We start from the raw sequence: 13,858 nt of genomic DNA, 5'->3' as shown, positions 1-13,858 counted from the left end.
CGAGTCCTATTCGAGAGCAGTTTTCTTTCGCAGTCAACATGTTTTCCATATCATGGTCACACACAGGAACAAACCTGTCAAAGTTTTGTTATCTACCGAAGGATAAAAACCCCGCAGCAAGTAATTTATGACATTTATGTAATTTATGCGCAACCCTATGAACGCTACAGTTTGCCTGTGGTTTATTGCAAACATAGTAACCACTATTTTGCACATTACTGTCCGATATCTATGCACTTGACGTCAGATATTCCTTCTAGATTCCTTCTCTTGCCATCATTATTATACGTTGAGACATAGTCGTTCCAAGAATAAATAAGGCAAGCAACATTCAAAGACATGCTGGAAAATAGAAGAAATAGATACGCAAAGATCTGCAGCTCACATCATGTTGGATATGTACAACGTTTATTTGTGTATTTTGCTTTCTTCCGTCTCTTAATATGTTCAGGTGGGGTTTGTGGCAACTGACCATTCTAAATTAATTAATCTGAATATTCCACAATTTACATAGTTCTGTGATGATTACAACCAATACAAGGCAGCCTTCGTATGGCTATTTGGCTTCCTGTGAGGAAGAGTCAAAGTATGAAACCAAAGACAAATATATGCCATGTTAATGTACGCAGGAGTGGAAATTTCCTTTTCTTATTCTTTAAAGTAATATAATGCTATTTTCAGTTTATTTACAGTCCTGCCCAAGGGACCCGTGAAGGTCCTGGGGTAGAATAGCCTTAAGCAACCCATGCTTGCCATAAGAAGGTGACTATGCTTGTCGTAAGAGGCGACTAACGGGATCGGGTGGTCAGGCTCGCTGACATGGTTGACACATGTCATTGGTTCCCAATTGCGCAGATCGATGCTCATGTTGTTGATCACTGGATTGTGTGGTACAGACTCGATTATTTACAGACCACCGCCATATTGGTGGAATATTGCTGAGTGCGGCGTAAAACTAAACTCACTCACTAACTCCTGTCCATGGGGTATTTGTGAACATAAGGAATTAAATTAAATCGCGGTGAAATATCTTTCGTTTAGGAAATTATGTATTAACTACAGTGTGTTGATTGGACAAGAGGCACTGACATCAACTCACCAAACTGTATGTTTTCTGACGGTTCTAGTGAGCAAATAAGTTATGCGCAAAGTTCCAAATGTATTCAAATTATGCAAGAGTTAAGGAGGGGATTACAGAGTCTTAAGATATAGATGCAAGGTAGACTTTGCATGGGATGCCATATTATGAAAGTGACATTCGTGGTAAATAGGCTGATTGATAACATGCATTAGTAACACGAGAAATATTGCACATGCTTACACGGCCTCCAGACAGGATAGATGGCAAAAACAGAGGAAATACAAATGGAAGACTTCATGCAAAGGATGAGGAAAACGAGAATGGGTTTTAGGTGCAAACATACTAGGGCAGTAGTCTGTCCCACATGGCTTAGCCTCTGTCCAGGGAGCACTGCAGTTTGTACCACCGAAGTGTGGACCAAAACAAAGCCTTGACCTTTGTGATGTACTTCCACCACAACTGACGGGGCAAACAGACCATTGTGACCAGGGCTCCCAAACCCCATCAACTGAAATACATTGAATCTTTGCAACAAATACTGAATGCAGCAAGGAAATGTTAGCTGCCATTTTCCAGGTATCCATTAACAATTTACTGGTGATACATTGTCCGAGACATGACATTTATGATGAGCAATCTTGCAGTTATGATTATCTTGGTGAGACCATTCTATTTATCGAAAGTACAAAGGCAACAATCGTTCACTGCTTTCACAGAATGGTGTATTTCCAAAATTGGTTAAATGTCACGATCTAGAAGTTGGCCTCAACTATAGAAAACAGCCCAAAGAAGCGAGAAAATAACAGTTCCTTTAAGATATAAACTGCAAAACATCGTGTGCCCGCGTGTGACGTCACACGTTTTTAACACTTGCATGCAGCATTGGTAAAGCTACACTCTAGATGAGCAGTCAATATACTGGGACTTGGGTCAAGCTCCACATGATCTGTCTTCACTCCTGAGAAACGTGCAGATTGTGCCGTTAAAATACGGCCTCTAACATGATCTAGCTCTTTCTGAAGTGAGCAGCCACAAGTGACAGGACAAACTGGACTAGGGCAAGTAAGCAATAAAACGGGTTGCAAAGTAGCGATCTCCATACTGATACATCTAATTAAATCTAGAAACCACTGAACATCTTGATGTATTACGATAAAGATGAACATGGATTTGTTTTCTAAGAAGAACTATGATGAGACATACTCGGGCATGGACCAGTTCCACAGGGTTGTTCTTCAAGCCAGGGAGCACTGCAGTTTTTCCCGCCAAACCGAGGACCATCACATGACCTTGATCTCCGTGACGTACTTCCGCCACATGTGACTGGGCATGATGACCATTTAGACCAGGTTTCCCAAACCCCATCAACTGAAAGATGAGTTATGAAAATTGCAGCTTTCCGTCAGCATGTTCTGAAACCTTCTATTCCCATTAAGAATAAAGGAAACGAGGCATGCACAGTCCATGATTGACAGCCATTCCCACAACGGAAGTTGTGTTAGCAGCTCTCAAGGAAAGTGGAGAAAAGAAGCGTAAAGCCAAGTATGAACGTAGTTCCTTGTATGAACCTCCTCTGACCAGACAGAACATGCAATATCACTGAAAGATACAACATACGAGTGAGACTAGTGCACATACTAGGGCAAGGCTCTTCTCCACACGGTTGCCCTTCTCTCCAATGTCCGTTGCAATTTATACCACCAAAATATGGGCCATCGCATGACCTTGTTCTTTGGGAAGTACCTCCGCCACACGTGACTGGGCACATTGACCAGTCTGACCAGTGTTTCCACACTCCATCAACTGAAAACATGAAAAAACACTAGTTTGGGTGAAGATTTTATCACGGTTACTTACTATTTCTAATATGTATAGGCCGATTACAATTTCTGCTGTGCTAACACATGACAGTCTGAATATGTCCTTCCTCAAAATAATTATTGATTAATGCACCGCATAGATTTGATTGCAAATAGGTATTATCAGAGTTCACTGAGTTAGAGGCAGATCAATGAATAGGAAGTAAGCAGGTTTGAAGATCAGGGATATTCTTTGAGAAAAGATTGATAGGGCGAAAGCAAGTTATTGCGCAAGAATCTGAGGGACAGAAAAGAATAATGCTTACCTTGAAAGAATGTCCGAGCTGCAAGATCGCCCTTGAAATCCAATATAATTACGCACCCTCACCAAGCTTGTTGAGAAAGCGCATGAGAGTAACTCAATGATACGATGCGCCATCAAGTCAGAGATTGTCACGGACAAGAGGAGGGACGGAGACTAGGACGGTATACAGGAACATGTAAAGGTTGAAATGTATGGCAGTCAGAAGAAATCCTTGCCCTGCCAGTGAGATGTGCACATGAAGGAAACGACTATGCAAACACTACAAACACGGGTGACAGTAAGCATCTACGAATGAAGCATGAGGAAGGATGAGGAGGAAGAAAAAGTTGGAGACCGACAGAGGGAGTGGATGCTGAACACTGACCTGCACAAGTATGGGTGTTACAGTTACGCAAGTCCGATGTCGGCCCCACACAGTCGCTTCCGCCGAAATACGGCCCGTCACACGTGCGATTGCGTGTCTGCGTGCCAGTATCACACCTGCGTGAACATGCGGACCACTCGTTCCATTCTCGCCACACGCCATCCACTGTGGGGAAAAAGACACTGGAGATGTGAGCAAGAGGTTCTGTGTGAGGGACAGCGAAGCCAGGTCACCTTGCATACAGGGGATTTAGGGACCTCATACCAGAACAGAGGATTTTTGACATCATACATCATTTGCTTTTACATTATGTCCCGAAAACGTATTTCTGTTAAACATATAAATGTACGGTTTTGTCTTGAATCAGGTCTGTTATTTATAGTTTACCTTGGATAGGCCATCTACACTGGTGTCACTGTTCCAAGGTAAACATAATAAACATGGACAAATATGTATGCATTAGTGACCTTGACCTCCCAGCGCGGGAAACTACAGCACTGCACTGAGTTCGGCAACTGAGACCACGCACCTTGGTCTTTAGTATGCCTGTAAAACAAAAACTTGTGAATCTGCAGAAGTATCAGCCTCTGACCACAACATGCAAAGAAAGACATATGAAGCTTGGTGGTACACCTCGACAAGAAGAATAGGATTCCCTGCATAAATGCAGAATACTGAAAGAAAGCAAAAGAGTTGACTCATCGTGATGATGATCGCTTCGCGATGGCGCTGACTTGATGGTATATAAAGATTCCCTTCTTTCCCTTATGCGTTTATTTTCACAAGAGGTATGTGCGAAAACAAAAGCATACAATCGGAGTGGGATAAAGCTACCAAAATAATGTTAAATAAGTACCTCGCATTGCATAAGATGAAGATGTCCTTCCTTGTAAATAGTTCGGATGTTAGAGTGGCGAACTTTGATGTGATCAGCGACTGATTGACTAGATGCATGTGTATGAAATTCACACCCTCAAATCTGAAACAAACTTTGCTGGGATGCGCAGTGCGTGGGACGCAGTGGAAAAGACCCATCACCCTCAGGGAGAGGGGAGGTAACTCACCCAACTCCTGCCATTCACCATCAACTGAAAGGGAAATAAATATAGCCACCTCAAAAGAGCGAACCGCCTTGTGCGCAACGCACTACAGTATATACTTTTTACTCTACTGTAAAGTACAGTACTGAGAAAAATGATTTACGTAAACAGCAATGGGCAATCCAGACTCCATACCAAGGTCTTTTGATGCTCAGTGTTCATATTAAAGTCAATAAGAAGTAACTATTTCTAAACAAATTTTAGTTGCCATATCTTGAATCTTCATTGCTCTACAGTTGCAACATTAACTTTACAGTAGGTTTTGACATATGTGTACTTTGTATACATGATATTTATAAAGTTTCAACAGGATGTAATGTTTAAGATTATATCTGTTCATACAGCCTCAGGAAAAAAGGGTTAGGTGTCAGACATTTAGTTTGCTGATACATAAAGCCACCTGTGACATAGAGTGAAGGTAAAATACCAGTAGCTCTGAAAAAGGCATCGACACTGTTGTTCACGCGCATATGCAGTTCACTTGAATAAAATGTACTGATCTATCTTAGTGTCACATAGGTCAGAGGGTCTATACATGCTTTGCCGGCTAACAATCTTGTATAAATACAAATGTAGAAACACACCAGCAGGATTTGCAGAAGTCATGTGTAATATTACAGAACCTTGCCTTGCACTAGTCAGTTGATTTTTATATCTCAGTAATCACCTTCTATGGGGTTAATATTGCATGTTCTCGTGTCTTCTAAAGGAACCTACACCATAGTGGGTACAATATCAATGCTGAGCGGAATGGAATTACGTTGTGCCCTTGCTTCAATTTGCAATGGCCTGGATAATTTCAGTACTGTTGGCCGGCGATCTACAGCTGCAAAGTGTATCCAGTGTATAGAGTTGCCGACTGTGAAACTGGGTTTAAATTATAGATCTGATTATAATTCTTGATTTGTTAACACCGCAAGTTTTAGCCACATGCCTTACTCTAGACTTCCCACTAATGTCATAAAATAAGGTTTACTGCGACAATAAGCCACACACTAACTCACTCTGGGCGCATATCTGCCATATCATAAGAAGAAAGATTTTACCTTCACGTTTGACGGGCATAGTGAGAGGCAACACAGACCACTGACCATTGGTCTTTAATTGACCTCTATGATCGTTCAGCGTGGGATGGATTCGGACATAGCAATAACAGGCTTCCGATTTCCAAATTTCAGGCACCATTTTCTGGAGTGACGCTTGTTTCAACAACTAATGCTGTTGTATATATTGCATGTGTAACCAGTGGGGAAAACTCCCATACCGTTTAGGAAATTCCAAAACGTTTTAGTGATTGACTGGCAATTTACCATTCTATTGAAAAAATATCTGGTTGGTCCCCACTTCAGGTTCTTTGATTTTGTATAGTTGAGACAAACGATCTTGTTTCTAAGTGAAACTGATACACCTGGAAGCCAATTATTTCCATGATGCGGACAGCACAAAGACTAAGCATATTAGATTGGATACGAAGAGACTGAAATGGCAAAATCTGGAAATGTTTGAAAACCTTACTTCCACATCTACAAGTTTCATTTGGTTAATAATGCATGTCTAATACAGTGAATATATTGTCGATTATTCTATAACGATGTACTTATTCAGCTTCTCTTTCACACTGACATTTTATATTATATGACCAAGTTAAGAAAACATTACACTAGAAACATGTATTCTTATGTGAGTGTATAGTTTCAAATTTATTATTCAAAAACTGATTTTGATATTGAGAACAGGTGCTCGTCGACTGGTTTGGCGTACTGTGTTGTGTGGCGACCACCTACCCAGCACCATCATTATTTCTTCGCCATCAACTGTAATAACAAACGGGATAATACAGCTGATATAATCTTGACAGAGATGAAAACCAAACAATACTTGAAGCATCATTACTGCAGCAGTGCGCGCTAAGCATTTTTGCCTTCGCGAACGGAGACTGGTTTTTAGAACAACCGATTGCCCAGTTACAGACTATGACCAGTACACGCGCAGGAGTAGAGCACTCACCAAGAACAAGCTTCGTATTGTTTCCTGAAATAGTAAACAAATCCATATATTAAACAAAACGCAAAACATTTACAACAGCTTCGGGAAGACGTTTCTGAAGAAAGGTTTCTTCAAAACCAAAACAGGAAGGCATGAAATGAATCTTGTGTATATGAAATTGATGGCTTGTTTCCTTTGTGTTGGCTGTGGAAAAGAACAACACTGCACACGCGAGAGATACTTGCGCGTTTCACAGCAGCGACACAAATTGAAAAAAGGAAACCATCTGTTCCGCAGGAAGGAAGACAGTAAATCAAAGCGGAAGCTATACCTGGGCACGCGTGCGTGTTGCAAGTCTGAAAGTCTTCCGATGGGCCAGTACACTTGCGACCGCCATTCAAACCTTCTTGACAAGTGCGCAAGCGCCGCTGATTACCACCACCACAGGTCGTATCGCATTCTCCCCACTGTTCCCATGGCAACCAGTAAGCGTCAACTGCAAGGCAATAATTTAGTTTAATACATCAAAACTGCATGTCGTGTAGAAACCGTATCCTCCGTTCCAAGATCAGTTAAATGGACCTGTTGGATGTCCTACACGGCAAGTCCATGAAACCAGGAACGTAAATTTGTAACATGATACCACGTTACGGGCATTTATGAAGAAATAAACAAACAATATTTCTTACTTTGAATATGCCGCCGATAGATCAGTTATGGAAAAGCATTTATGGCATTAAGCATTCATCAACAACATAGTTGATTATTTCGAAATCCAACATTCTTCCTGAAATATGCACAAGATATTCATATGATGTAAAGTAAAATACTAATTATGTGCACTTACACCGGAATACATTAAACATGCTTGACAACTGCATTGCATTGAGTCTGGGGAGATGTGACCGTGCCGGTTACCAAACAAATCTCTTGTAAAAACAGAACCTGATCGCCCAACTGCTCATAGTTGACATGTTCAAGGCAAATATACAAATAGTTGTCTTCCCTTGAATGTCACGTGACGTGGCCACGTGATCAAAAGCGGTATCTCACCTGGGCATTCCTGTGTACTACATTGTCTTGTCTGCTGACTCTCTCCTTCACAGTTACTGCCGCCAAATTTAGGTTTGAGACAGTCCCGTTTTCTGATCTGTAGACCTCCACCACACGTGACACTGCAATCCCGCCAATCATGCCACGGCAGCCAAGAACCATCCACTGTATGAGGGGGACGCGGAGATTATAGAACAGCCACTAGTTTCACTAGCGCTGCTGTGACTGATGGAACTATTCTATGGCAGGTGGAATTAGACGATAATGCCACTACAGCTAGATCATCATCGACAAGAGCAATGTCGTATCTCCTAGTTAGAGTTAAGGCAGATGTTAGTCAGGCAGTATCACGGACATATATCACAGTCTGGTAATATATACTATATCACAGTCTGGTAATATATACTATATCACAGTCTGGTAATATATACTATATTACAGCCTGGTAATATAAGTCCGTAGCAGCACGAAGCAGGTTTGGATTCTTGCAAAACCAAGACCTCCTGCACGCGCAGCAGCGTTAGTAGACAACACAATGTTGCAAGCGTGTTATCTCAGAGCTATGTGTAAGCGGAAACACTGTCCTAGGAGACAGAAAAGCAGCTTCGATTCGCTAAAGGCATGGAGGCGCGTTAGTATAGTAGTATACTAAAACTACCAGCAACTACAGAGTGCGATAGTCTACCCGAGGCTTGCTTGAAACATGGCACTAAACTAAACTATTCTCACATGCATAACTACTTTATCTAAACACAAGTTAGTAACAAGTTACTTGTGAAATAGCATAGATATTAGACATAACAATTCAAGACAGAATACGGAATAGGCTCATACATATGATAATGATATAAGAATTATTAGTCTATATTTCCGATTATTTTTAAAAACTATTTACAGTTAATATTAATATTTACAGGATACATCGGTGAAATTTACAGAAGTATTTATCCTTTTAACTCTCCCTATTTGTATACAAACGAAGTAATTAGCACAGCATTAATATATAGTTGCCATATGACTACCACACTGCCGGTACGTCCTATTGAAAGCCTTGGTCAGGAAGCAACTCCAGGGCACATACCTGGGCACTCGAACGTGTTGCATTCCTCTGTGTGACTCGCTTCCCCGGGGCAAGGGGCTCCCTGAAAGAAGGGGCCTTCACAGGTGCGTGTCCGAGATCGCATCCCGCCCCCACAGATGTTGGAGCAGTCACCCCATGTCTCCCAGCCATTCCACACGCCGTCCACTGAAAGCAACATCGTTGGCCACGTCACGGACACGGGCCGGTTACAATATGGATAGCAGCAACCAAACACTGCCACTATGCTACCAAGACCTCTACACCCTGTAGTACCTTTCTTCCGTTACAGTAACAGTTTAGGACCTTATTGTTCAGGGCTTCATTCCAGAAAGCAGTTTTGACGTTATGGCTGAAGGAACTCTTATAGTCCTATGACAGTCATCACGCCCAATTCGCATGTGGAATGGAACTCTTCTAACTAATTGTATTACTTCATTCAAACTGCATAGTTCAACATCTTTATCAGAGTCATTTCAGGTGATGAGTCACCTCAAGTGCTATAACTTGAGGGATACATCGACGAGGGGGTCAGATGAAAAATATGAAAAAACTCCAAGTGCTTCGAGACCATACCATCTCCGAATATCAATCCCGAGGTAATGAGTGCTCATCGATTCACTGATCTGTTGACCGTCCATGACATGATATGATAAAGACGTTGAACTGCCACCGCAAGACTCATCTACCAATGTTGAAGCCTACCTGGGCACTCCCTGATCTTGCATTCCTGAGTTTGTCTCCTCTCTCCCTGGCACTCCTTCCCATGATAGAATGGTCCATGACAAGTCCTCTCCCTCCACTGCGACCCCATACCACACGAAGTGGAACACTCCGACCAAGCAGCCCAGGTTTCCCACACACCGTCCACTAGTGTAGCAATAACCATCGTGATCACGTGACCTGACACATGTTTCTGACTGGTGTTCCCCATCCTGGTGCTTCAAACACGTGACATGCTGGTGATCATGCTTCATGCGATGATTGCGTGAAGTTACATTTGTGACGTCATTCTGTTGTTGTTAATGAACGCCAATAGTAAATTCTGTTACATGTATTTGTCACAAACATACTAAACAGTTCATGTTTTACAACCATTAAGCAAACTTTCAGTTATCAACAAAATAACCTAGAAAATTTCAGCAAACAAATATGGAATCGATGAGGTTTTAAACCACCACTGTGTTTTGTCTTGCAAACCTACGTTAGCACCTCCATATTGATCTGATTTTAATCTTTAAAGGCGATATATAATTCAGGTATCAACCTCAACGTAGCTGCATTTCCTTCTGTCTACTTTTCCTTCTTTTTTTGGCAAGAGTTAAGACTTCAACTAAAGCACATTTCTGAAAACATACCTGTAAATACTCCCAAGAAAAATATACCGTTTCTTAATATTTCCCACTGGAGTTCAGCATTTTGCCCAGAGTAAATTGACGATATTGTTCCATGATAGTGTACCATGAATGTGATGATTACTGATTTGTGAGTCAATCATAGGTTTCAAACGAAGATTGAAACAGCTGACTGGACGATTACACAATCATGGGGGCCCATAGTAATAAAACTGTCTTCTCGATCTTTGGAATTAGACAACGATGTTTAAAATGTTGACAAAATAATGCGGGTTTTTTTCCAATATGCAGAGTTTAGGGTTGGGTTCTTGACACGACAGGTAAAAGACGCAGCTTAGTGTGTTACGTTTCTGGAATAAGAGAAAGCTTCACATTTTGACAGTGAAAATTTGCAAAGATTTCCTGTTATATTGGTTACTTCATGCATGCCTTGATAGAAGCTGTGTAATAGGCTTGATGTGTCTGTCATGTATCCAGTGAAGTACAATGATAGACAGAACAACATCCTTTGCTTAAAGTGTGTCTCCTTAATGTAGATCCATTCAAATCATTTGATTCAAATGATGTCGCTTCAATGATTATGTACCAAAAGAAGTGCACACTGGAAAGTGCGCGTCGATATTTTGAAAGTACAGACAGAGGCGAGACCAAAGCGTGTTCGTCGTGTCCCCTGAACATCACACGTACACGATGCACGAACTCAGTGAAAATAACAATTACTACAGTGGTAAAGCTTGAAACTCGTAGGTAGTCCGGGATGGTTTAGTTCAGACTCCAATAAACATGTTTTAAGTCGCGATTTGTTATGAAAATGACTGGTCGTAAAATACGTCCTCGACAACTCAAGGACTCGGGCATAAGGTTTGTCAACAGGAACCACCATATTACAACAGAAGCAACTATGGGTGATATTTCAACAGGATAACGCAGGGCCACATGGCGCCATAATAACCAAGGAACGCCTATAACCTCCATGACGTTGCCAAACTATGGTGATGCTTTACTGATCCTACATCTAAGGGAATATTTGAAGACACGTTAAACATCCCATCGTCACACTGTAGCGGGAACAGGGCTTGGATGCGTAGAGAAAAGGATTAACCTATTAATTCGAATTTCACTGCTCCTCCAGCCCCCAGCCCCCAGCCCCCAGTCCCCCAAATAGCGTACCGGGACAACATCTCTTGAGATAATGTTAACTCCTTCGGGCAATGAACTGACATAACGTAACATACTAGCAGAAAACTATGGATATGTTTGACTTAAATTAGACTGAGGCAATATAAGATTGTTGCATAACAAATGCATTGGCAGTTTCAGCTTGCTTGTGCTAGTAGCTACACCGAAACGGTAATATTGGTAATAAAGAAGTCGTATATCCATAGAACTCTCCTCCTGGTTTCAACACTTCTTGGTAAAAGAGTATTGATTTAGTGAAACAGACTTGAGTCTCAGTTTATATCCTGGTGATAGAGGTGTCCATACCATCCATGGCCCAGGAATTCGTGGCGGTTTTATGTTTACCAGAAAGATATGTCCTTCATGTCTTCCTACTCTCTCTGTGCTTCAGGATGAAAAGCAGTGGGATAACTTAAATATTCGTAATTAATGGCAAATCTCGCTCTGTACAAATATATATGATATACGTGACCAGAATGAGAGTACTGCTTTGCAGTATCATGATTTTGATTTGACAGATGTCAGATCCATGGTCACTGGACCTTGTGACATCTCTCTTGAGATGAAATTATATGGTCTGATATTGTTGCAACTGAAAGTTCGCTTATAGTCATGAAACATCAATGTACAATAAGGTTTCACGACTAGCAAATAAAAATGTGAAGCATAATTGCTTCTTGTCATAGTTTGCAAGGCTTAACTAATTGCGCTATTTTAATCTATGCAGCAACTATTGGCGATCATATCCTATTGCAGTGCATGTTATGGAGTGGTGATTTCCTGTGTCGTGGTCAGCTCGGTAGTGACCGACTCCGTACCAGTTCCTGTCGTGCACATCCCTTCACCACATGCCTGAACGTCTGTGGCGTTGCCAGTGCAAACGTCGGTAGCGTTGACGCAGTCACGTTCACGCACCTGTTCACCAAGCTCGCAGTCACACGGCCCCCACATGCCCCATTCTTGCCATGTACCGTTGCCTAGAAACAATGATGCTACATGTGTCTCTGTTGGTGTGTTGCCTACACGACTAGAGAATACAGTGCTGAAGAGGATGACGTGCGCAGGTCTAACAGATGCGTGATCATGTGACTGAAGAGACAAGGTGAGACAAGGTGAGACCACAGTGGGGATTGTATGAGAAACACATCATAAGAACATGACATTAAACAACATAAAAAACTTCACGCTTATGTTAACAAATCAATTACATGTACATACACATATGCATTGTCTCTGTTCTTACCGCTATTGATATAATTATTTTGTGAATGATGGTACTGATTGATAATGCATCTTGGAAACGTTGGGCAAAAATGGGAAGGTATCAACTGGCGTGAACGTTCAAAATGTAGCAATAGCCACGCGGCCTATTCTACGTACTCATTCCTATGACAAACTACAATTACAAAATAAAACACTGTACCTGATATAGCGAATCCGGACAGCAGGATGCCTCATCGCCATGATTACATGCTTCAATCAGACTTCCACATGCTATGTGGCAAATCATTGCCTTCCTTATTAGTTGAAAATTTAATAAATTGTCTTGAATTGGTCTGGTTTTCGTCACAAACAACTTGAAAAAGATTTGAATATCATTACGTCATTGTGTTTGACGGTTCACGAGTCAGTTGCAGGGAAGAGGAGGGCCGGGAGGTAGACAAGGAGGAGGACGACGAGGAGGGCACGGAGTATGATCGTCGAGGGTAGCCATGCAGTTCTACAGGGAGGTTGTCGAGGTATTATACGGGTTACTCGCTTCATTATTCACAAAGAACATCATACGTGTAGGGTAGGTTATGAAGAACACACTTACCTGGACACATGTCGAGAGTGCACGGCTTCGTCTGTACCGCCTCGCCCACACAATCTTTCCCTCCATGCAATGCAGGCGGATGGTTACAAGCGCGCGTGCGCTGTTGGATACCGGATTCACAGGTTACAGAACATTCTCCCCATTCACCCCACAGGGACCAAACTCCATTGACTGAAAAGTAAATGCTTCATAATTTATGTTTGCTTTGTTGTATAATAGGTTTTGTTACATTTACCTCCTTTTCTGCTTTGTTGACCGGCACTTCATCGCGGATGCATACAGAATATTCTAGACAAGGTTATATTATTGTTACATTACACATGAGATAACATGGTAAGGAATCAAGAACCATCTATGTTATTGACTACTAACCGCGTGACGACTGGCCAACCTACCTTTACACATGACCCCTGCCGGATCTGTCGACACCGGACATGACGAAGTGAGGGACCAGGGGTTCCGTTCACACATCTGTACTGTTCTCTCCCCTCCATGACAAGAAAGGCTTGTGATCCCATACATCACATCACCAGCGCCGAACCGGTTGTCTTGGGTAGCTGATACAAAGTCCAACATTACATTTGAATAACACAGTGTGATTAAAACTCAAATATAACTATAATAAAACCAGTCACATTAATCAACGATATAATAACCTGTGGAATAGGTCTCGCCACTTTTCACATCACCGATGAACAGTAACAGAATGCAATTTTACAAAA

The 13,858-nt window shown here is 41.8% G+C and overlaps 1 protein-coding gene across 10 annotated transcripts in view; it reads right to left on the bottom strand.

Annotated features, from left to right (window-relative positions):
* The window catches only part of LOC137291622 (A disintegrin and metalloproteinase with thrombospondin motifs adt-1-like), a 37,957-nt gene that overhangs the window by 20,296 nt on the left and 3,803 nt on the right, over window positions 1–13,858 (bottom strand). For 7 of the 10 annotated variants that reach the window (XM_067823021.1, XM_067823020.1, XM_067823019.1 and 4 more), the window contains exons 6-12: window positions 13,532–13,693; window positions 13,137–13,307; window positions 9,492–9,656; window positions 8,790–8,954; window positions 7,709–7,873; window positions 6,987–7,151; window positions 3,570–3,734 (exon numbers count right to left, since the gene is read on the bottom strand). In XM_067823021.1, the coding sequence (XP_067679122.1) occupies window positions 3,570–3,734; window positions 6,987–7,151; window positions 7,709–7,873; window positions 8,790–8,954; window positions 9,492–9,656; window positions 13,137–13,307; window positions 13,532–13,693 (1,158 nt within the window). Of the gene's footprint in view, window positions 1–3,569; window positions 3,735–4,633; window positions 4,658–6,676; window positions 6,701–6,986; window positions 7,152–7,708; window positions 7,874–8,789; window positions 8,955–9,491; window positions 9,657–13,136; window positions 13,308–13,531; window positions 13,694–13,858 lie in introns of all 10 variants that reach the window. The other 3 variants (XM_067823029.1, XM_067823023.1, XM_067823026.1) reach the window with 3 other exon arrangements.

The sequence above is a fragment of the Haliotis asinina genome, chromosome 7, assembly GCF_037392515.1.
Source record: "Haliotis asinina isolate JCU_RB_2024 chromosome 7, JCU_Hal_asi_v2, whole genome shotgun sequence".
NCBI classification, from domain to species: domain Eukaryota; kingdom Metazoa; phylum Mollusca; class Gastropoda; order Lepetellida; family Haliotidae; genus Haliotis; species Haliotis asinina.
This window is presented reverse-complemented; position numbering and strand designations above follow the sequence as displayed.